General features: G+C 39.1%; 3 protein-coding genes and 1 long non-coding RNA gene across 5 annotated transcripts in view; all 4 read left to right on the top strand.

Annotated features, from left to right (window-relative positions):
* Window positions 1-13,486: 13,486 nt before the first annotated feature.
* LOC131534630 (uncharacterized) lies at window positions 13,487-17,856 on the top strand. Its single transcript, XR_009269398.1, has 3 exons — window positions 13,487-13,627; window positions 13,841-13,952; window positions 17,317-17,856. It is a non-coding gene; the product is annotated as an uncharacterized LOC131534630 (long non-coding RNA).
* A 1,153-nt stretch (window positions 17,857-19,009) lies between these two features.
* On the top strand, window positions 19,010-20,163 carry LOC131534629 (C-C motif chemokine 22-like). Its single transcript, XM_058767631.1, has 3 exons — window positions 19,010-19,141; window positions 19,318-19,441; window positions 19,571-20,163. Exons 1-3 carry the CDS (start codon window positions 19,012-19,014, stop codon window positions 19,575-19,577), a joined length of 261 nt encoding a protein of 86 aa, XP_058623614.1. The 5' UTR covers window positions 19,010-19,011; the 3' UTR covers window positions 19,578-20,163.
* Window positions 20,164-22,191: 2,028 nt separating this feature from the next.
* Window positions 22,192-23,743, top strand: LOC131534790 (eotaxin-like). Its single transcript, XM_058767819.1, has 3 exons — window positions 22,192-22,576; window positions 22,766-22,889; window positions 22,993-23,743. Exons 1-3 carry the CDS (start codon window positions 22,504-22,506, stop codon window positions 23,111-23,113), a joined length of 318 nt encoding a protein of 105 aa, XP_058623802.1. The 5' UTR covers window positions 22,192-22,503; the 3' UTR covers window positions 23,114-23,743.
* A 524-nt stretch (window positions 23,744-24,267) lies between these two features.
* septin15 (septin 15) overlaps window positions 24,268-25,717 on the top strand; it is a 32,137-nt gene continuing 30,687 nt past the window's right edge. For both annotated transcript variants that reach the window (XM_058767226.1, XM_058767225.1), the window contains exon 1: window positions 24,268-24,542. In XM_058767226.1, the coding sequence (XP_058623209.1) occupies window positions 24,504-24,542 (39 nt within the window). In that variant the 5' untranslated portion in view covers window positions 24,268-24,503. The remainder of the gene's footprint in view (window positions 24,543-25,717) is intronic.

Raw genomic sequence — 25,717 nt, 5'->3', positions numbered from 1 at the left:
TTACCAGTAGAGAAAACCAATTTTAAAACCAATAAAACCAATTCAATTCCCATTATAACCAATAAAACCATTACGAAATCTGTGAAGGTTTCTGTTGTTTTTAGTTAGGTATTTGTTTGTTTTTGGCTACATTTATGTGACAAACTCGCATGTCCTTAGTAAAACTGTAAGTGGATAAAAATAGAAATAATTTTCATTTCCTTTCAAGGTGTAGCTGGAACACCATGCACTTCCCACAATTCACTCTCTTAGAAACACTTTCGCTTTCATCAAACGTTTTATCTTAAAAGTTAAAGACGCTAACGAATTAACAATACTCGGGTTCACCAACAGACCACTAGATCTTTTTTAAAGTGCCTATTCTGATATAGAAGTAGGGTATTTCCTGTGTGAGATGCAATGAGCTGCATTTTCTCTAATGCATTTTTAGCACCTAACAGCTACGCCAAATAAAGAGGAATTGGAGGGTTCAGAGATGAATGCTTTCTACTTTTCTACGAAAAGATTGTGTTACAGACTCAGAGAATCAACAAGGGGATTTCTTTCAACACGAAAACTAATTCATCTCTTGCTGACATTTCACCACATATTCTTCTCTTGACGTATACCTGGAGAATGAAGACCTTCATGAAGACTTCATTACTGTTTCTGATACTGTGCAGTGCTCTGCATTTTACTTCAGCTGCTTAATGTCACATTTTTGGTTGTAAAGCAAAGGCTCCATATTCACACTTTTCCCTTTATTTTGATAATTAATCAATTCTTTCTGAAAATATTGGATAACTATTACTTGCTCTGTATTTAAAACCTGAAGAATAAAAACTGATGAAATCTCTGGTGAATATATTTTAATAGTAAGATACAATCCAAATTTCATGTTCCACAGAATATAGGGCATTGTAATAGGCTGACACTGTAGTGTAACATCTGCTGTCTTCTGAAGCACAATCTTGTCTTTGAGTATTTGTACAATTCTGCTCAGAGGAGTCTCGGATGAAGACAAAAACTTGAGATTTTTCATTGAAAATGCAACATAAGTAGCCAAAATGATAGTGTTTCCACTTTTAAACTGCAATAATCTCTTTTTAAATGTTTTTTTGTTTCTGTCTCTTCATTAACAGAGCTGGTGTGACAAGACAAGCAACTCTCACCACAATCGACCGTCCTTCACTCTCCCCTACCTACCTCATCCCAGCAGTCCAGCCCACTGATCCCCGGCCAGTCTCATAATATCACCCCTCAAATTCCATGCCCATCCCAGCAACCAGTTCTTCCATCCTGCCAAAGGAAGATGCACCACCCAATCCTCCACCTATCCACACACCTTATCATGGTTGTAGAGGACAATTTTCATTTACATAAAACAGTTTTAAGTTCTCTATCTCTCTATATTGGATATAATTTCTTCACTCTGTATATATAATGTGTTGAATCACATTTTACTAGTGAACCCTTGACTTGCTCAGGCTCTTTAGCAGTTCAGATGGCTGCTTTAATGAAATCAATATCAGAATACCTCGGAAACTGCTCGAGTCTTATTTCTGGACAAGCAGCAATTGCCCCACAAAAACATTGTGTGAGTATCCCTATATATTTTTAGATGTTCACCTACAGTATATTGCTGCTAATATTTAGTGTTTACTCACATTCATTTAGTTTAAATGCTTTTTACTGTAATCTGCTGTAGGTTTGTAACACTTCCTAGGAAGACACAAATCTGTGTGAGCCCTGAATATAACTGGGTCCAGCGGGCCATAAACTACATAGACAAGAAAAGTGCTTCAATTTCAAGTAAATGAAATTTTCTTCACCCACAGATACACACACACACCCCGCATATATGAGTACAGCTGTAAAATAAATCTTCAGTATTGTACTGTAAGATTTCAGAGTGTTAACATGGAAATGTTGTAATGTATATTAATAAAATGTGTTGATCTCATGATCTGTATGTCAGTAATAACCCTTAAAGATCTGATTTAAACTTTAAAGTAGCTATTTTATTATTGCTTATATTAATACAGAGAATATTGTATATAGAAGTTGATATAGATTTCCTTTGTTTTATTGTCCAAAGTTTTCTGTATATTTATATTTGAAGTTGTATTGTAGTGTTTTATGGACATTAAAATGATTTAAGATGATTCTAAAGGTGTCTTCTGATGGTGATATTAATACATAATCTTACATATTCCCAGTCAGCTCATACTTCAAGAATAAAAAATAGTGATTGATCTGTTATGCTCATTATGTACAATCTGCATCATAATACAACACTTTCATCTAGTTTATTTATTACAAACCTTAATTACAAACTGATAAAACCAGGCCAATTTTTGAAACTGCAACATTTCTGGTCGCTTTTATGGGTTGTTTAGACCATCATGGCCAAAACAATGAAATCCTTCATCAAAAAAGCAGTCCATTAAACTATGCAATGCATATTTGAAACAGCAACAGATTTCTATGGTGTTGCAGTCAAAGTAATATAATACTTATATTAGAATTAAAGTTAAACACAAAGCATGCACTTACATCCAAACAGATGCTAATGAATGAAAAGAATTCACAGCAGAACAATAGGCTGCTTTTAAGGTAACTGTAGGAGCTCATTTTAATAGAAAGCCTTTTGTGGACAGAAGCAGAGTATTTATGTCAAATGCATTATTTTAGCACTTTTAAAACCACCTCCACATAAAGAGGAAGAAGGTTCAAAGACAGTGCTGTTTTGTACTTAGAAAAGGGTGTCACTGGTCCAGAGAATCAGCTAAGGGGGATTTCTTTCAGCATGAAAACTAATTCACCAGCACTAAGTCATGGCCTAATGGTTAGAGAGTCCAAAGGTTGCAAGTTCGAGTCTCAAGCAAGGCACCGAACCCCCAACTGCTCCCCGGGCGCCGCAGCATAAATGGCTGCCCACTGCTCCGGGTGTGTGTTCACTGCTGTGTGTGCACTTTTGATGGGTTAAATGCAGAGCACGAATTCCGAGTATGGGTCACCATACTTGGCTCTATGTCATGTCACTTTCACTATATAATGTAAAGTTCACTTAAAGAAAACTTACGAGTATACTCGCAGTATAAAACTACTAAACTAGTTGTTTACTGAGACTATACTTCAAAGTACAGTAAATTAATTGTATGTTACGAGGATTTGCACAAATCTCTGTTGTCTAACAATTTAACAATGGAATGGATTTGAACACTGAATATTGCTTTTTTATATTTATTAGATTTTTTTAAAATGTTTTATATTTATTTACTAGATGTAGAGCCTTACCAAAAAGTAGTATATTTCAAGTCTATTTTATTAAGTATACTTAAGTAAAGTACAAGTATATTTTTAAGTAGTTTATGTAGTAAGTATACAAATATCAGCGTACTAGTAGTATACTTGTAAGTGTACTATTTCAATACTCCTTGGGACTAAATTGGCCCACTTTCTAGTATAGAAAAGTATACTTTTAGGTAAGTATACAGTAGTAAACTTTGAGTACACAACTAGTTTACATCAAAGTTTTTAGCTTGTACTACAACTATACTAAAAGTGAACTCATAGGTATACTGATAGTTTACTAATTAAATACTTGTAGTAGCATTTTTAGTATACAGTATATGACTGTAAATGTTTCAAAAAGACATTTTATGTCTTTTATACACATTACTTTTTTTTTTCGTCTGAAACTGGTGACATCTTACTACTGGACCAGCAGCAACTGTGCCAGATGCTGTCCTTCATGGTACAGTCCTGCAGTCATTTACTGCCATCGAATGGTGGAGGTTTTCAGTCTGATAGACTTTCTATGACAAAGATAAACTATGCTGGAACACATTACTATATATTATGCAAAGTTTTCCCAAAGTATTATAGATGAGAGAACCTTATTTTTTTCTGATTTTTCATATTTCTTGATATTTCTGTTTACCTTGATGCGGCACAATCATACTGCTGTGTGAACATAACTATAATGTGAGGATTCCTCTGAAATGGCTGGGATCTTACTGGACCAGCAGCTAAAGGTAGATACTTCAATAATTGGTAAAAAATAAATAATAAATAAATACTCGTTTATGCTGATCTAGAAGGCCTGCAATACTCACACTTGGCCTCTTGAGAATTTGTGCATGCCACTGGAAGTAAGTGATCAAATTTTCCCAAGTCTGAAAAATGCCAAAAGCATTGTGTGTGCTGTTCCTGGAGGTCTTCTGGGTAACACTTTAGAATACTGTTCCATCATTAATGAATAACTACACAAGAACACATGAGTAATGCAATATTATCACTCTAACTACTAGTAACTAACAAGCAACTCTGATTAATTAATTAGTAAGTAATAGTGCTTAGTCGAATGTGGTACTTTTCATACCTCCCCAAGAACTACTACAGGTTGATAATTAATATGAATAATACATAATGTATTATTACTTCTAAAGTAAAGGTCATGGTAACCCAGTAGTAATGACTCAAGTATTACCAAATTCTTCAGAAGGAATTACTAATTTTTTGGATCAGTATTCTAAAGTGAAGATCGTGATAACTCCCTAGTAATTACTGAAGTCATTGTAAACTTTTGAGGTATTTGTAAGGTCCTGGTTAGTAATTCATTTAGCTAGATTTGGTAACACTTAAACCATTACTAGTGGGTTACCGTGATCTTCACTTTAGAATACTGATCCAAATAATTAGTAGTTTCTTCAGAAGGATGTAGTAACACTTGAGTCATTACTATCCAAAACCTTACATATATCTCCAAAGCTCACAATGACATCAGTCAATATTAGGAAGTTATGATGATTTTCACTTTAGAATACTGATCCAAGTAATTAGTAGTTTCTTCAGAAGGATATAGTAACACTTGAGTCATTACTATCCAAAACCTTACATATATCTCCAAAGCTCACAATGACATCAGTCAATATTAGGAAGTTATGATGATTTTCACTTTAGAATACTGATCCAAGTAATTAGTAGTTCATTTAGAAGGATTTGGCAATACTTGAGTCATTACTAGTGGGTTACCATGATCTTCATATTAGAATTAATTATTCATTATGCATAATTCGCATTAATTATGAATCTGTATAAAGTAGTTCTTAGGAGTTCTCAGGATATATGAAAAAAATAGTAGTTATTGGGTAGCTAATAGTGAACTACCAGTTTCAGCTTAGCGCTATTACTTAATAAACCGTTAATCAGAATTTCTTGTTAGATAATAGTAGTTACTACAATGTTAATAGTGCATTAGTCACGTGTTCCTGTGTAGTTATTCATTAACGACGGAACAGTGCTCTAAAGTGTTACCCTCTTCTGCTCTGTGCAGATGACTTCAAGTGGTGACTTGTTATTCTAGTTCAGAAGGGAAACTCTGTTGTCAGACAGCAATATTACCCCAACAAGCCAATGTAAACATCTCAATTGCACATTGCAATAACGACACTGTCATGCGGATTTGCTTTGCACAAAACCATGAAGATCTTGTCCAGGCCCTTGTGTTTTTACTTTACAGTTTGTATGTGTTTAATATTGTTCACAGTGTTTAAATGTTTATGAAGTCTTTGTTTGTCATGAAGTCTCTTAGCTATGTTTTATGTAAATGGTTCACTCCAATACATGAGGAGCCTGAGATATAAAAGAGTTCACGGCAGCATATGCACACACACATACACTCATACTGTTAAAAGTCCGTGCCCTGACATAGACTACGTTACCCATAATGCACATGTTTTTTTGTTTGTTTGCATAGTTGCTAGGCGCTTTCACTTTAGTGTGGTCCAGTCAGTGACACAAGAGCATCATTCACGGTGCACAGAATTGCCATCCTTTATTAATCCTACGCGATTCTTGTGTGTATGAGTGCTGTGTGCGTCCTTAATATATAACCACACACACATATACACCCACCTACAAACACCTAATTATTCCCCTGTAAACCATCATGTACCCGACTCTTTATTAATAAATTCTTAAACTGCATCATTGGATTGGCCTATTCCTTCTGACCGAGGAAGACTCAGTTGACGAACAACCCATAATCAGTCGCAGACCAGACGCACACGGTCTCTTACAAGTGGTCCTTCGAGCCGGATGTTTATTGGCTGAGTCAACAAGATGGCGACTCCACAAGATGAAGTTTATCAGGAGAATAGTCCAAAGCATAGTTCCCGTCCAAGAAGGAGCAGAAAGCTTCCGGGGCATCTAGCGGAGTATGAACATGACCTGTCTAATCCAGACGAGACAGAGTCATCAATCAGTAGCAGTTCAGAGGAATCTGATAAGGAGAAGACGAATAAGGAGAAGAAGAAATGGAAGAGAATGGAGGCAGTTTGGGGCAGTGTACTGAAAACAATGAATGAGATGCAAATCACTATGAAGGAGACCAGTGGTGCATTAACTAAGCGTGTGGAACAACTGGAGAGAGCATGCAAGTCATGCAGCCCTCTCCCTACTCAGAGTGATGCTCAACAGCAAGATAGAGCCGCTTCGCTTCCTGCTCTACTCCAAACACCACAGCATAGCAGTGCAGGCATGAGCAGCATCCATACTACTGATCAGCTACACGTCCTGGCACCAGCAGTGAGGCAGGACATTGCAACGCCTGTGAACCTCTTAAGGCCAGTAGAACCTACTGAATCTTCACCACTGCGAAATGCAAACCCCATTCTCCATTCAGCACCAACGTCAGCTCCACTACCTTTAAGCCCTATTATTCAACCTACTTCAAATATTCAGCCAGTGCCGGTGTCATCGAACCCGGTAGCTCAACCTGTACAGCAGTCAGGCGCAGTGCTAGTACCTCAACCTGCATTTCAGCCCGCGACCATGACACCGCCTGTACCGCCACCCAGGGTGAATACTGCATTTCAGCCCGCAGGTCAGTCTGCACATTGGCCTGCGCCAAAGCCTGCACCACAGCTGAGAATCCCTGTGGCCCATCCAGGTATTCAGCCGGCAACGCTACCTGCTCCGCCCCCCAGAATGAGTTACGTGATTCAACCTGCTCTACAACCTGTCAATCAAGTAGCCCAATCAGTACAGTTTGGGAGGCTTGAACCACGTCAAGCTGACCCCCTATACAGTCAGAGGTACCAACACCCGCAGCCTCCAGGCAGCTCCACCCAGGTACACTCTGCACAATCCCACGACTTTTCTGCAGTCTCAGCGTCACTGTATCAGCCACCACCGGGATATCAGCACAGCAGATTATAGCCAGCTTTATGCAGCTCCACCGCCTGATTCTACCGCTACTACTCTGCTGCCTATCCATCGGCCTCTGCCTACCCCTCACTGCCTGCTGCATTTACTGCACAAGACGCAATACCTCCGCAGCTGAAGTCACCCAGCCAAACATGATGGAGATGATCTTAGCGCCTTCATATGGCATCCCGAAGCCTAGACTGGTGACATTTAAATCAGGCAGAGAGAGTGACTTTGTATTACTGAGGAAGGGACTGGACAGCCTACTTGGGCCACATGCTCATCTCACAGAGGAGTATAAATATCACATTCTGATAGATCAGTTAGAGCACCCATGTGCTACAAGTGGCCAGACGCTATATTCACGATCGCACTCCCTACACTAGTGCGATGAGAGCTTTGGAGCAGAGATATGGGCAACCCAGGCAATTGGTCCAGAGGGAACTGAGTGCTATACTTAACTGCTCTCCTATTAAGGCAGGTGACCCTCAAGCCTTTGAAGATTTCTCCCTGGCGGTATCCAGCCTAGTAGGCCTCCTCAGTACTATGGATGATGTAGCAGCCAGTGAGCTTCAGTGTGGTTCACACGTAGACAGGTTACTCACTAAGCTTCCGCCTAGCTACAGAGACAGTTTCATTGAGTACTGCATCACACGTGGTATCATACGTACTGGTAGCAGTTGCACCTACAATATGTATGACTTCTCCGGGTGGCTGGAGCGCAAGTCTCAAGTTCTACAGTTATCACAGCAAGCCATTCAGCCACAGCCCTCAGACAGACCACGCCCAGAGAGGGGCAACCACAGAGCCTATGCAGGGTCCAGGGCACAGAGTAAGTCTACATCCATCTATTATGGCTCAGATCCCGTTCAAACACAGCGAAAGATGGACACTAAGGCACAAATTACTAATCCTTCTCCCTCCTCTAAGAAGAAGCAGTTTAAACCATATTGCCCATACTGTGAAGGGACAGAGCACTACCTCAGCGGCTGTGTAGATTTTAAGAAGTTAGACCTCAAAGCTGTAGCTTCTTGGATGAAAGAAAAATCCAAATGTTGGCGCTGTGGCCGTAAACATACCCCCGAGCAGTGCACTCTTAAGAAGATGTGCAGCACCTGTGGAGAACAGCACTTATTAGTGCTTCATGATCTGGCTGAAGCGAAGAGGAGGGACCCGAATATCCTAACAGTGAGCACCAGCCGAGTGTTTTTGGCTCCTATTAGCCACTCTAGCCGTGTAATGCTTAAGGTTGTGCCCATCCAGTTACACTATCAAAGGAAATCTCTGGACACATATGCTCTTCTTGATGATGGCTCAGAGAAAACTATTATACTCCCTGCTGCTGTTAAGTTGTTAGGCTTAATCCAGGAGGAGGAAACTCTGTCTCTGCGCACTATTCGTCAAGATGTGATCCATATTAAAGGAGGCTATGTTTCTTTCCATGTGTCCCCAAAGGCTAAGCCGAAAATACGTTACAAGATAACGCGCCTTCACCGCCCAACAACTCAGCCTAGCTGAACAGTCATGCCCAGTGGAGCTCCTAAAGGAGAAGTATCACCACCTACAGCGAGTGCAGCTTGAAGGATTCAATCAGATTCAGCCACTTGTGTTAATCGGTTCTGACAATGCTCATCTCATAACTCCTGTTTGTTCTATCCTGCGAGGTTCAGCCCAAGGACCTGTCGCCGCCTGCACCAAGCTCGGGTGGGCCATCCAGGGTCCGAGCTGCAGTATGCCCACACAGCAAGGGAGGCGCACTGCCTGAACATATCATGCCTTTCTCCCGCCATTGCCCTTCAACAGGATGTACAGCGCCTGTGGCAACTAGATGCTCCTCTTCATAGACCTGGGAAGGAGGTCACACGCTCAAAGGAGGACCAAGAGGCCATAGCCATGTTAGAGGCCAAGACCATCAGAGTACCTGTGGATGGTGTAGAGCGATATGCCACCCCTGCTCAGGAAGAAGGACTTCCCACAGATGCATGTCTCCTCTGAAGTAGTTAAAGGCCTTCTGAGGTCCACTGAGCGTAAGCTAGCTAAGAATCCTGACCTGGCACTCAAATACAACCAGGAGATCAAGAGGTTGATAGATTCTGGTTATGTGGTAAAGCTGACTCAAGAGATTCATAGCTCTACTGAATCTTGGTATGTACCACACCACATTGTACATCACAATAACAAATCTCGGGTGGTCTTTAACTGCTCCTTTGAGTTCCAGGGGACCGTTCTTAACCACTACCTCCTGCCAGGACCTACCCTGGGGCCTACACTGCTGGGTGTGCTCCTGCGTTTCCGCCAGTATCCTGTAGCAGTGAGCGGAGACATAAAAGCTATGTTTCACCAGATCCGCCTGCTCCCTGAAGACTGCCCCCTACTACGGTTTTTATGGAGAGACTGTGAAACAGAGAGGCCCCCAGATGTACATGAGTGGAGAGTCCTGCCCTTTGGGACAACGTGTAGCCCCTGCTGTGCTACCTTTGCCCTTCAGAGCCACGTAAGGGAGCACAGGGACACATATAAAGACATCTACGACTCTGTCCACACAGCTTTCTACGTGGACAACTGCCTGCAGTCCCTTTCTGACCCCCAAGAGGCCAAGTTACTCATTGACAGAATGAGAGAGCTGCTTATCCAAGGCGGATTTGAGATACGCCAGTGGGCTAGCAACATCCCTGAGGTGGTCGCTCATCTGCCAGGTATGGCCAGGTCAGATAGCTGTGAACTGTGGCTAAACCTTAAAAGCCTTGATCCTCAGGAGTCAACACTGGGTCTCAGCTGGCACTGCACTACTGACGTCCTGGGATACAAGCACCGTCCTGTAACCTACACAACTGTGACGCTGCGCAGTGTCTACAAAGTACTGGCCAGTCAGTATGACCCATTGGGTTATATCTGCCCCTACACTACAAGAGCAAAGCTCATTGTGCAGGCCCTATGGAGCACAGAAAGAGGATGGGATGAGCCCATAGAAGGAAACCTGCTTCAGTCCTGGCTCGAATGGGAAAAGGAATTGCTTTATCTCCAGTATATCACTATTCCCCGATGTTACGCTCCTCCTCACAACAGCAACAGTGCTACATATGAGGCTCACATCTTCTGTGACGCCTCAGAGAAGGCGTATGGAGCTGTGGCATATCTCAGAGTCATAGAGCAGCAGTGATAATCCAGCCGATGACATCACAAGAGGGAAACCACTTTCAGAGCTCACGGTCTCCAGCCGATGGTCACATGGTCCACACTTTCTAACACAGACTCCTGACACCTGGCCGAAGCCCCCGACAGAGTTCCTAGAATGTGGCAGTGAAGAACTCAGAAAGACCGCCTTCTGTGGCCTTACAAATGTATCACCAAGTCTGCCAGATCCAGCACAGTACACATCTTTAGATGATTTGATTCTGGCCACTCACCAATCCTTTCAGGGGGCGGCTACCACCTCCTACACTGCAAGTGAGCCTGGAGGTAGAGACCCAGCTGCTTCAATCTGCGCAGAAGGACAGCTTCCCAGAGGAGGTCCAAGCATTACAAGCAGGTAACCCTGTTCGCCCGAGCAGTCGTCTCAGCGCCCTTTCCCCTGAGTATGACAGCCCCAGTGGACTAGTAAGAGTGGGATGCCGCCTGCGTCAAGCTACAGATGTAGACCCTGACAGCATACACCCAGTTGTGTTATTACCTGATCACCCTCTGACTCAGCTCATTATAAAGCACTATGATGTTCAGCTGTTTCACCCTGGTGCAGAGAGACTCTATGCAGAGTTACGCCGCACCTACTGGATCCTCAGAGGTCGCCAGGCCATTAAGAAACATCAGTACCGGTGTGTAGACTGTAGGAGATGGCGCCTCACCCTGCACACCAAAGATGGCTGACCTTCCCTCATCTCGGCTGAGACTCTACAAACCGCCCTTCTGGTCTACAGGCGTAGACTGTTTCGGACCATACCTGATTAAGATTGGGCGTAGGAGAGAGAAACGCTGGGGAATCATCTACAAATGCCTCACCACTAGATGCGTCCACCTAGATCTCATCCCTAGCCTCGATACCGACTCTTTCTTAATGTCCTTACGCAGGTTTATTGCACGCCGGGAAAGCCGCACGAGCTGTGGTCCCACCGGGCACCAATTTCAGAGGCGGCCACAAAGAACTACAGAGTGCCTTTGAGAGCATGGCACCAGAGTTGCAGCAGCAACTGGCTAAGCAGACTATCAACTTCCACTTCAACCCACCATACTCTCCTCATTTCGGGGAGCCTGGGAGAGGAAATCAGATCGGTTAAGTCAGCCCTGCAAGTCGTCCTGAAAGACCAAGTTGTGGCAGAGGAAGTGCTCCTAACAGCTCTCATAGAAGTTGAAGGGCTCCTTAATTCTAAACCACTCGGATATGCCTCCTCTGATGTGGCTGACCCGGACCCCATCACGCCAAACCTGCTGCTAATGGGGCGGCGCGATGCTGCATTGCCACAGGCAGTATACGGCCCTCAGGATGCCCTTTCCAACCGAAGATGGAAACACAGTCAGGTGATCAGTGATCATTTCTGGAAACGCTTTGTCCAGAACTACCTCCCAGGGCTTCAGCTGAGACATAAATGGAGAAAACCCACTGATAATGCTGCTGTGGGACAAATTGTGATGATCATTGACTCCAACCTTCCTAGAGGACTTTGGCCTGTTGGGACCATCACTAAGGTTTTCCCAGGGACAGATGGTGTTGTTCGAGCTGCAGAGGTGAAGGTTAAAGACAGTATCTACATTCGCCCGGTAACCAAACTGGTGGAGCTCCCTGAAATGCCTGAGGATTCAGGTGGCACTACTTCACACTAGTTGACTTTTGAATGAGTGTATTTGCCAGGCAAATACAGGGGCGGCTGTTAAAAGTCCGTGCCCTGACATAGACTACGTTACCCATAATGCACATGTTTTTTTGTTTGTTTGCATAGTTGCTAGGCGCTTTCACTTTAGTGTGGTCCAGTCAGTGACACAAGAGCATCATTCACGGTGCACAGAATTGCCATCCTTTATTAATCCTACGCGATTCTTGTGTGTATGAGTGCTGTGTGCGTCCTTAATATATAACCACACACACATATACACCCACCTACAAACACCTAATTATTCCCCTGTAAACCATCATGTACCCGACTCTTTATTAATAAATTCTTAAACTGCATCATTGGATTGGCCTATTCCTTCTGACCGAGGAAGACTCAGTTGACGAACAACCCATAATCAGTCGCAGACCAGACGCACACGGTCTCTTACACATACATACTTACATAAACTTGTATATACGGTGCACCCTGTGGATTATCGCACCCGATTGCATGTAAATAAACACCTTCCTCAGTGCACAGTGCATCATGTAACTCTACATGTATAAATATACAGAAAACTGTTTTTGATGCAGCTAATGTACAGCGACACAAATAATTAATGATAAAATTAATAATTTCTTCTTGATTAATAAGAGCATGATAAATAACACCACTCCATGCAACCCTTGTAGACCCCTTGTAGTCTTATTAAAATGACCTCCCACAGACTCCATGAAACAGCATAGTGCTCTACTAACATCCAAGTAGCCTATATAGTATTAAGAATACAACTTGCCTTCTCTATGTAGTAATGATAGACAAGCTCATTTAGAATCTGTTAATGTGTTTAATAGTGTCTTGTGCCCTAGACGCTGACATTGTTATTTATTGTAACTATTTTTAAACAGAACCACAAGAACTATGCCTGAACGCTTGTTCTAGCGCGCGTAAAAATAATGACAGTCTCGTGTTGCGTCTGTCGTCATGAAATGATGCATGACTGTCATTACCAATCAAAATGCGTGTTTATTTAAATGCAATGTGTGGACTTTTTACACCGATCTCACAGTAACTTGTACATATTTTACTAGGTGGCTAATTCGTACGAATGACCACACCTAACCCTACCCCTAACGCACATTTTATGAGCGCGTGCGTTTTCTGGGATCTAACCCATGTCCGCATGATCACGTAATTACATATCATTGTATAACGCAATGCTCTACCAGCCAAGCTACACGAAACTCGAACTGCAACGCAGATAAAACAGTACAAAACATTAATATGAAAATATCCTGTTGCCGATAGGGGCGCAATTGTAGTATACACTCTGATGGGTCGTATTTCAGGGATTTGGACCTCTGATTTGGACAAACGACCTATACGGGCCTATTGTTTGGAGGACAGGTTGTGCTGTTGTCAACCCCTTGCCACCCTATGAATAATTTCCCCCCTGCTCATATGCTATTTTAGCACGTACAGGAACACCTAATGGACAACAGCCAGTTCACCACATACTCTCACCCTCTCTCGTTCTCTCTCTTTCGTCTGGAAAATAAAGACCTTCATGAAAACTTTAGCATTGTTTCTGATGCTGTGTTGTGCTCTGCAACTTAGCACCTCAACTGGTAAGTGTCTGTTTCTGTCATTTGTTTTCTGTCATGGGATGTAAAGCATTTCAGGCTCCAGATTCAAACTTTTCCAAAGGAAAGTTCATTTAAACAATCTAAAATATTTAGTTAGCTATCTCTTTCTGAAAATACTGGATAACCCTTACCTATTCTGTATTTTAAAAACTGCATATTAACTGCATTTTACTAGTGAACCCTTCACTTTTCCAGAAGCAATAAAGAGTGCAAACAGTATCTGTTGCTATAATGCTACCAATATCAAAATACCTCTGGCACGGCTGGAGTCTTATTTCTGGATAAGTTGCCCCATCAAACGCATTGTGTGAGTATCCTCTATCAATGTTTAGATGTTCATCTATATTGCAACTAATATTTAGTATTTACTCACATTGATGTTGCTTTTGTCTGTTATCTGCTGTAGGTTTGTAACAGTTATGAAGAAACAAATCTGTATGAACCCTGAATATAGGCCTAAGTGGATCCAGCAGGGCATAAACCACATAGACAAGAAAAGAGCTTCAAATTCAACTAACTAACCCAATCACACGTTAGTGGGCAGAGTTAGTGTAAATAGCCTTTGCCAACAAGGCGGGCTATTTGCACTTAGTGTAAGTAGACACTCTGTTAAAGTGGAAGAAATTTTCTACTCCTACATATTGCATATAGAAATCATCATATGTTAAAATTTCCTTCATTTATTGTCAATTATTGAAGTATATCTATCTTTTATTTACATACTATTTACATAGCCTAACAGTTTAGGTAACATTGCGGTTTTATTATATTGTTTGAAGCAGCAGTTATTGTAACTAATATTTACATCAAATATTTTAATAAAAACACTTATTTTAATTTTAATTAGTCTTTGATTTATTTATTTCCATTGATGCTCAATGTTGTTTCCAAACAAATTTCCTAAATAACATCTTACAAATACAAATTTTAAATGTTATTTATGAAGTCTGTTTTATGTACAAATATGTTAATATTTGAAATACATTATTATTATTATTATACATAAATTGGGACACAACTGCTATTTGAATGTTCCACTAGAGGGCACACACACGCACATCATTACAGATAATATGAATCAACTAAGTTTAATCAATAGCCTAAATTCTGCTCATTTTACAGTGACTTCGTCTCCTGCTTTCCGCTCCCAGGTATCATTTTGTGGACAAAAAGCCCTCTGAACCTTACTGCAATCTGAAGCTGTGTGTATGGAAGCCCACCTCTTATTTAACCTCGGCTTCATGCAGCCCGATCTCACGGCAATTCATACATATTTTATGAGGTGGCTAATTCGTACAAATTCGTACGACCTCACTCAAATAAATTAATATGATTTTTGCTAAATCGTACATATTTTAGGAGTTGTCAATTCGTATGAATTTGTACGAATGACCTACACCTAACCCCGCCCCTAAACCTGCCCGTCACTGGGGTTTAGACAAATCGTACTAAATCGTGTACGAGTGAGGTCGTACGAATTCGTACGAATTAGCCACCTCGTAAAATATGTACGAATTGCCGAGAGATAGCGTTGCTTCATGTCATCTGCATTAAAACACACACACACACACACACACATATATGGGGGGCGGGGGCTATATCACAAATCCTGTTCATGCACTTCCGTTAGCTCACCACCAGAGATCACCCGATCACTAGTATGGATTCTTGCACCACACTAACTGTTGCACTTCACCCCGGACTACAGTTCCCATCATCCATTGCACTGATTACACATATACAGCTGAAGTCAATCAGACATGCTACATAAACCATGGATTCCTGTAACGGGGCTGACGAGACGTGAGACGTGTGGATCCAAATGCAAGCTTTTATTAACAGGCATGGTCATAAATACAGGCAGGGTCGAGCAATGGCAAACAGGTATGGCAGGGACAAGACAAAGAGTAATCCTAGGGCAAGCGAGGGTCGACGATCGGCAAACGGTATCCAGTGGGCAAGGCAGAGAGATAATCCAGGGAACACGGGCTATAATCCAACAGGGGTGCAAACGGTGTCCAAACAGCAAGGCAAGGGTTAATCCAGGGAACACAGGCTAGAACATACACGGGAAAACACAATCCAAACGGGCAGGGGGAAACTAGGAAAACTAACTGGGGCTCTGTAAGTTGCTACGGCTAGGGGAGAGGTAAACGCAAACAATACTCGGCAACGAGGGAGAGAAAGTCCAGGGTTTAAATAGTGTGTGTGATTAGTGCAATGAGTGATTGGTGACAGCTGTGTGCATATGATTGGTGAGATGGCTGATGGGAAATGCAGTCCATGTGATGTGTGGTGTGAAAGTCTATATGATGAGCGAGTGACCTCTGGTGGTGAATGAACGGAAGTGCACATACTGAATTCGTGACAATTCCTCTTTCTCACGGCCAAGTATTGTAAGCACATATCGCTACCCATTACGAAATCTGTGAAGGTTTCTGTTGTTTTTAGTTAGGTATTTGTTTGTTTTTGGCTACATTTATGTGACAAACTCGCATGTCCTTAGTAAAACTGTAAGTGGATAAAAATAGAAATAATTTTCATTTCCTTTCAAGGTGTAGCTGGAACACCATGCACTTCCCACAATTCACTCTCTTAGAAACACTTTCGCTTTCATCAAACATTTTATCTTAAAAGTTAAAGACTCTAACGAATTAACAATACTCGGGTTCACCAACAGACCACTAGATCTTTTTTAAAGTGCCTATTCTGATATAGAAGTAGAGTATTTCCTGTGTGAGATGCAATGAGCTGCATTTTCTCTAATGCATTTTTAGCACCTAACAGCTACACCAAATAAAGAGGAATTGGAGGGTTCAGAGATTAATGCTTTCTACTTTTCTACGAAAAGATTGTGTTACAGACTCAGAGAATCAACAAGGGGATTTCTTTCAACACGAAAACTAATTCATCTCTTGCTGACATTTCACCACATATTCTTCTCTTGACGTATACCTGGAGAATGAAGACCTTCATGAAGACTTCATTACTGTTTCTGATACTGTGCAGTGCTCTGCATTTTACTTCAGCTGCTTAGTGTCTGCTTCCATCATTTTTTTGGTTGTAAAGCAAAGACTCCACATTCACACTTTTCCCTTTATTTTGATAATTAATCAATTCTTTCTGAAAATATTGGATAACTATTACTTGCTCTGTATTTAAAACCTGAAGAATAAAAACTGATGAAATCTCTGGTGAATATATTTTAATAGTAAGATACAATCCAAGTTTCATGTTCCACAGAATATAGGGCATTGTAATAGGCTGACACTGTAGTGTAACATCTGCTGTCTTCTGAAGCACAATCTTGTCTTTGAGTATTTGTACAATTCTGCTCAGAGTAATATAACACTTTATCTCGCCAACAGCTCAAAGTCTTCCAATCTCCGAAAGGTGTTGTTTCATTTTCATAGACTTTCCAATTCCTCATATTACATTATTTTTTAACACATACTGTATGCAAGCACTTTTAAATGTGGACTTTTTCTTTCAGGGTTATGACACCTAAAATTCAGTTTTGTGAAAAAAGTCTCGGATGAAGACAAAAACTTGAGATTTTTCATTGAAAATGCAACATAAGTAGCCAAAATGATAGTGTTTCCACTTTTAAACTGCAATAATATCTTTTTACATTTTTGTTTGTTTGTTTGTTTCTGTCTCTTCATTAACAGAGCTGGTGTGACAAGACAAGCAACTCTCACCACAATCTACCCTCCTTCACTCTCCCCTACCTACCTCATCCCAGCAGTCCAGCCCACTGATCCCCGGCCAGTCTCATAATATCACCCCTCAAATTCCATGCCCATCCCAGCAACCAGTTCTTCCATCCTGCCAAAGGAAGATGCACCACCCAATCCTCCACCTATCCACACACCTTATCATGGTTGTAGAGGACAATTTTCATTTACATAAAACAGTTTTAAGTTCTCTATCTCTCTATATTGGATATAATTTCTTCACTCTGTATATATAATGTGTTGAATCACATTTTACTAGTGAACCCTTGACTTGCTCAGGCTCTTTAGCAGTTCAGATGGCTGCTTTAATGAAATCAATATCAGAATACCTCGGAAACTGCTCGAGTCTTATTTCTGGACAAGCAGCAATTGCCCCCACAAAAACATTGTGTGAGTATCCCCTATATATTTTTAGATGTTCACCTACAGTATATTGCTGCTAATATTTAGTGTTTACTCACATTCATTTAGTTTAAATGCTTTTTACTGTAATCTGCTGTAGGTTTGTAACACTTCCTAGGAAGACACAAATCTGTGTGAGCCCTGAATATAACTGGGTCCAGCGGGCCATAAACTACATAGACAAGAAAAGTGCTTCAATTTCAAGTAAATTAAATTTTCTTCACCCACAGATACACACACACACCCCGCATATATGAGTACAGCTGTAAAATAAATCTTCAGTATTGTACTGTAAGATTTCAGAGTGTTAACATGGAAATGTTGTAATGTATATTAATAAAATGTGTTGATCTCATGATCTGTATGTCAGTAATAACCCTTAAAGATCTGATTTAAACTTTAAAGTAGCTATTTTATTATTGCTTATATTAATACAGAGAATATTGTATATAGAAGTTGATATAGATTTCCTTTGTTTTATTGTCCAAAGTTTTCTGTATATTTATATTTGAAGTTGTATTGTAGTGTTTTGCGGACATTAAAATGATTTAAGATGATTCTAAAGGTGTCTTCTGATGGTGATATTAATACATAATCTTACATATTCCCAGTCAGCTCATACTTCAAGAATAAAAAATAGTGATTGATCTGTTATGCTCATTATGTACAATCTGCATCATAATACAACACTTTCATCTAGTTTATTTATTACAAACCTTAATTACAAACTGATAAAACCAGGCCAATTTTTGAAACTGCAACATTTCTGGTCGCTTTTATGGGTTGTTTAGACCATCATGGCCAAAACAATGAAATCCTTCATCAAAAAAGCAGTCCATTAAACTATGCAATGCATATTTGAAACAGCAACAGATTTCTATGGTGTTGCAGTCAAAGTAATATAATACTTATATTAGAATTAAAGTTAAACACAAAGCATGCACTTACATCCAAACAGATGCTAATGAATGAAAAGAATTCACAGCAGAACAATAGGCTGCTTTTAAGGTAACTGTAGGAGCTCATTTTAATAGGAAGCCTTTTGTGGACAGAAGCAGAGTATTTACGTCAAATGCATTATTTTAGCACTTTTAAAACCACCTCCACATAAAGAGGAAGAAGGTTCAAAGACAGTGCTGTTTTGTACTTAGAAAAGGGTGTCACTGGTCCAGAGAATCAGCTAAGGGGGATTTCTTTCAGCATGAACTAATTGACTGGCACTATATAATGGAAGGCTGGCAGTTCACCACATACCCTCCACCTTCTCTCTGTCTCTGGAGAATGACCATGAAGACCTTCATGAAGACTTCATCACTGTTTCTGATGCTGTGCGGTGCTCTGCAGCTGACCTCAGCTAGTAAGTGTCTGCTTCTGTCATATTTGTTCTCTGGCACAGAATGTAAAGCATTTCATGCTCCAGATTTAAACTTTTCAAAAGTAAACTTCATTTTTTCTCTCTTTTCTCTTACTTTATCTTTCTGAAAATATTGGATGACTCTTATTTACTCTGTATTTTAAAAATCTTTTTTTCAGATCCTTTAGCAGGTGAGATGGCAAACAGTCGCTGCTGCATTAATGAAATCAATGTCAGAATACCTCTGAAACGGCTCGAGTCTTATTACTGGACAAGCAGCAGTTGCCCTCTCAAACACATTGTGTGAGTATCCTCTCGATATGTTTGGACACTCATATTGTACACTTGTACACTTATATTATATTTAGTATTTACTTCACATTCATGTAGATTTAATGCTTTTGTCTGTAATGTGCTCTAAATTTGTAACAGTTCCTAGGGATAGCATTCAGAAGAAACAATTCTGTACAGACCCTAAAAAAAAGTGGGTCCAGCAGGCCATTAACTACTTGGACAAGAAACATGCTTGAAATTTAACTAAATGAAAATTTAAATACATTTTCAACATTTCTACACAGATACACACACACACACATCTGTATATATATGAGAAAAAATGTAAAATATACTTACTACTGTACTGTATTGTAACTTTTCAGAGCGTTGTGTATGTAAATGTGTTGATCTCATCATTATCAATAGGCTACTGTTCTGTACATTTTTAATGAGCTGTATTATAACTACACTGTAAAAAAAATAATTGTAATTTTAACTGTAAAATTTTGTAATAATGCTACGGACAAAAACTGTTAATAGGTTAACAGTAAGTTCCTGTACTATATACAGGGAAAAAGTGTAAAAGCCCTAACCAGACATTTGATGTAATTTTACAGTAAAATGCTGTTAATTGTACAGTTTTTAGAAGTAAAAAAGAACAAATTAATGTATAATTTACAGTCAAAAACTGTAAACTGATATTCCCAGAATTCCCTGCACGACACTCCACATTTGAAAGTATTTTGTTTAAATAATCATGTTTTTTTAATAGTTTTTGTTATCAGTTATGCACGTTTGGGCTTTATGTTATCTTCTGTTGATTAATGAATGTTTATTTAAGTAAATAAAGCATTATTTAAGTATCATGTGTTACCATGATGGTGTTTTGTGTTTGCATGAATGACTCTGTGCACCTTCTATATATTAGTATATACGTCTGCTTGTGGTGAAGCTACTTGTGATGAGCTTTGAATCTTCATGTGGCTTTCTCTTTTAACACCTGCATTATTATGCTGGTTTTTAGTATGTTAAAGGTACTAAACAGATTTTAATAGCAGTGTGCATTGTTGAATTTACTGGTTTAAATTAAAATTTTCTTGTTTGTAAATTACAATTTTATACAGTTTTTGGCCGTAAATGTGTTTACAGTTTTTCTGTATTTTTTTACAAAACAGCTGCCAAAATTATTTTGTAAAAACTACAGAATTTTTTTTTTTTTTTTTTTTTAACAGTGTAATAGAGAATATTGCATATAAAAGTTGTCATTTGATTAATTAAATGTTTTTATTTTATTTGTCCATTGATGGACATTGATGGACATTGATGACTGGGATTGAAGCGATGTGGCTTGGTAAACGTTTTATTGCCAGTATAAAGGCTGATAATGGCTGAATAAAAACAAAAGAATAATGATAAAAGAATAATAAGGATTATGTCTCATACCTGGCGGAAGTGTGAAAGGTTCTGTTTCCTTAAACTAGTTTGTCATACATTTCTTTTTCAACACATTTACAGGTAAATCCTAGTAAATCTTTTGTTTTTATTCAGCCATTATTAGCCTTTATACTGGCAATAAAACATTTACCAAGCCACATGGCTTCAATCCTAGTATACATTTCCCCAAATATGATCAAAAGTTTTCTAAATAAATACAACAAAACATTTCTTGCGACCGTACGTTTAGTATTATGACAAAATGCATTATGAAGAAGAATTGGACCTGTTCTGCAGGTGCATTAGAGCTAATATTAGCATCATGCTTCATAAGACAATTTATGAGATTAATAGTACACTTTTACTCAGAACTCACTTCAAACCACCATCAAGTGTTTGTAATAACTTCCTTTTGCGATCACATGTGGAATTTGTTAGTTTACTGTTGTTAAAATATGCTATTTATAACCTTTTATATCTCTGCACAAATTAGCATTTCAGATGTACACATTCGCTTCAAGAAAATCACATACAAATATCCTATCCTAATCGTTTGTTTATTATCTTATATAATCTATAGTGGCTGTTGTCATGTTTATTTCTGCTGTGTTATATGCTCTGGCTGAAACTCATGTTGTTTGTGATGCTACAACCGTCTCTCCGTTCTTAAGCTGCCAGGTATACATTCCAAGTGTAATACACATTAGTAAATGGATCTATTTTCATTTTTATTTGTCTATATACACTTTGGGCGGCTGCGGTACATCATAAAAATAGCCCAAAAAACCGCAACCCGCGACTGTATTTTCAAAATAGCCCACTTGTGCCGTTACCCTGGCAACACTGGTGCTGTACCCTCATCACACAATGATAGATAACCTTCCGCGCTGCGATGACGGGAAGAAGTTGGGGTCAAACCTTATCAAGCGATTAATTTGCGTTAAAAAAAATATTTACGTTGACACCACTAAATAAAATGTATCCAACCAAAAGCATCTACAGAAATGCTTCATTTCAGTACTTTCTTGTCTAGCAAGGTGATATTTACAGCAAAAGCATTATTTTTCCCAGAGCCAAAACATTTAATATCATTGTTTTGTATGGTTTAATATATATAAAAAAAAAAAACCTATATAAATATAAAACTGAATAATATATGTATTATATAATGATACATATTGTATATTATGACTAAATAATGAAAGAAAATAATAATATTGAAAATAAATGTTTACTAATTTAATAAGCCAAACTGCGTTCAAGCAGGACTCTTACAAGACATTAAGAATCTGTTGACGTATTTAATATACAATGTCTTGATCTGGTGCCTAGACATTGACATTTTGTTATTTAATTGTAAATATTTTTAAACAGAACCTTAAGCAACACTATGTGTGGGTGCTTACTTTGGTTTTTTCCACCCTGTCAATAATTTCCGCCTGCTCATATGTAGTTTGAGCACATACAGCAACACCTTTGCAAAGACAAGACGAGGGTTTCGAGATGGAATTTTGTTATACTTACAAATATAGACCAGTGATGCAGCAATTTCCTTTTACACAAAAACTATTTCACCGTCTCTACATAAAGGACTGCTGGCAGTTCACCACATATTCTTACTTTCTCTGCTTCTTGTATGCTGTCATACCTGGAGAATGAAGACTTTCATGAAGACTGCATCACTGTTTTTGATGCTATGCTGTGCTCTGCAGATTAACACCTCAGCTTGTGAGTGTCTGTTTCTGTCATACTTGTTCTCTGTCATAAGAACGGGATGTAAAGCATTTCAAATTTAAACTTTTCTGGAAGCTTTATTTAAACAATCTAAAACAGTTCTTAGTTATTTTATTCTATGTTGGATAGCCCTGATTTACTCTGATTAAAACATTTAAAAACATGTTGACTTCACTTTTTCAGGTACTAAAGCAATAATGAGTGTTAACAGTATCTGCTGCTTTAATGAAATCAATGTCAGAATACCTCTGAAACGGCTGGAGTCTTATTTCTGGACAAGCAGCAGTTGCCCCCTCAAACACATTGTGTGAGTATCCTCTCGATATGTTTAGATGTACACTTATATTGTAACTCATCTTCAGTATTTACATCACATTCGTGTAGTTTTAATGCTTTTGTCTGCAATCTAGATTTGTAACAGTTCCAGATTCCAAGAAACAGAAGAAAGAAGAGATTCAGAAGAATCTATTCTGTATGGACCCTGAATATAAGTGGGTCCAACGGGCCATTAAGGACAAGAAACGTGATTGAAATTCAACAAAATGAAATTTTCTACAAATAGAAATGTTCTAAATTTATACAGATACATACACATATTTGCATAAATAAGTAAAATTGAAAAAAAAGAAAAAAGAAATTGGTATTGAATTACTGAGAGTTACTGTTGTGATGTGTATTATTCAAATGTGTTGATCTTATCATAACTTTTTACAATGAAGTAATAGAGAATACTGCATACAGAAGTTGTCATATGTTTGGAATTCATTTTAGTGTCATCTGCCTTTTTATTTCCATATTTACTTTACGATTTACTTCAGTTTAGGTTACTTGACAACTTTATTAAATTCTGTCAAGTAGCAATTAGTGTAACTAATATTAACTTCAAATATATATATGTATATGTATATATATATATATATATATATATATATAAATTATATTCATTGAAAAATGTATTTGATTTCTTTCTTTCACTGATGCACAATGTTATTTCTAAGTAAACTAAAAAAGCAACTCACAAATATCAAGTTAAATTACCTTTATTGATATTGCGCTTTAGATTGTTTCAAAGCGGCTTCACAGTGATTAAAAAAAAAAAAATAATTAAATGATGCAAACAAAATTCAACTCTGCTGTAACGAAGCTTTGAAAAGAAATAAACATTATTCAGATGAAATCAGTTCATTGTTTATTTCTGTTTAATAACTGTGTAAAGTCCTGAATCACAAGTGAGATCTTTTTTATTTTATTTATGAACAAAAGGTTATCAAACATTTTAACATTCCTGTTCTAAAGGAAATAGAATAGCATATTATTAATATTATGATAAATATGGCACGTTGCAACTACTTTGTGAATATTCCACCAGAGGGCAGACGGACATCATTACAGATCGCCTGTTAATCTGTTCTTCCAAGTCTGTTAATAATTAAAAATATTTCCACATTCATTTATTTATGAGATCTCAATACTGACATAATATTGTGTGTGTGTGTGTGTGTGTGTGTGTGTGTGTGTTTGAAGTATTGCTTATGCATCTCCCGAAGCAACTTCACGGCACCTTTGCCTACAAATACCACAATCCTTTGTAAAAATCCAGTGATCCAATGAAAATCGAGGGTGGGCGGGATTCTATGACATCACAACAAGCGGCCAGTCGCTGACCAATAGGGCTTGCGTTCTCTAGGAGGAGGACAATCGCCTTTCATGCTCGCAGCATTGTAACATTTTTCCCCGGCCGATGCTCACATGCTTGTTTTTGTCCTGTGCACGTTTACTTCCCTTAAAAATCTATTCATTTAGTCCAAATCCGAATCAGCCATTAGGGTTCATCATCGCTTCTGAACTCGACCCCTTCTGAGTCGCCTCATCTTTTTATGCCTGATCTATTGGGATTCAGAGTGGGTGTTGTCACAGGACAATGATCGAGAGACCCGACTCAGCTGTTTCCAGCGTTGCAGTGAGTACAATTTTCATGCATTTGCCCAAATCTGTCCAGAAAATACGTTCAAGGCACATCTGGCTTATGGATTCATGGATTTGCATAGTGGTGGGCGAATTGATTCCTAGCGTGACTGTCCCTCTAATCATCTACGTTATGGCAAGCCGCTTTCACATTTATTACTTACAACTAACTAGCATCTATTTTTATTACTAATTTCAACAATAACTATTAAATAGATGCTAGTACTTTTTCCCAATGCTATCTAGTAGGCTACTTATTCAAGTAGTAACTATTACTCTTTCATTACATACCTCTATTCTTTTTCTGCTAGTCATTATTCCAAGTAACAAGTCACTGTTTCTCTGTTAATGATTGCAAACTGCAAATTCTGTGGTAGTTGTTTGTAGTACTAGTAAAAAGGTAACATCAACAGTTGGAATATATTAGTGGTGGGCCATTATCGGCGTTAACGTGCTGCGTTAACGTGAGACTCTTATCGGGCGATAAAAAAAATATCGCCGTTAATCTATTCTCAAAGTTGGGTTGGGAGCTGGGTCTATACTACGCAAGCTATGATGACTTTCACCTCGATATTTTAGCGGATGTATAACTAGCGAATTGCACTGTAGGGGGCGAGCAGGTCTTGAACCTGTGTGTATGCGTGCTAACATGGATGCAGCTATGAAGCCGGGTTTGCTTCAGGAAAATTTATTTTAAGAAGCTTCCCAATGGAAATCAACAAGTCATTTCTATCTTTACGTTACATGGTCGCGCTCTCTGTATCGCGCACACAGCGGAGTTCCGCCCCGGTGCGCCGCCGCGACCTGATATTGCCAAGTGCAGCGTGTTCCTGGGTCAACATATTTTGTTGACCCTGGAACAACATTTTAATCAAAAATATAATCTTAACCATATTCCTACACCTAAACTTAACCTTACCCATGAGTAATCCCTAAAATCTGAGGAACTGATAGATGAATTACACTGATGTACAAGCACCAAACACTGATTATAATCCTAAACTTCACAAAAATTATAAATTGGTTCTTGAAATCTGATTGGTTAATCACAATGTTGTTCCAGGGTCAACAAAGATGTTGACCCAGGAACACGTTGCACTTGGCAATATCAGGTTTGGCGGTGCGCACACACAAGCGTGGCGCACACACAAGTGAGCACACTCCGCCAAA

Source organism: Onychostoma macrolepis, chromosome 25, assembly GCF_012432095.1.
Source record: "Onychostoma macrolepis isolate SWU-2019 chromosome 25, ASM1243209v1, whole genome shotgun sequence".
Classification (NCBI taxonomy): domain Eukaryota; kingdom Metazoa; phylum Chordata; class Actinopteri; order Cypriniformes; family Cyprinidae; genus Onychostoma; species Onychostoma macrolepis.
Note: the sequence above shows the minus strand (reverse complement) of the source record. Positions and strands in the feature narration are given on the sequence as shown.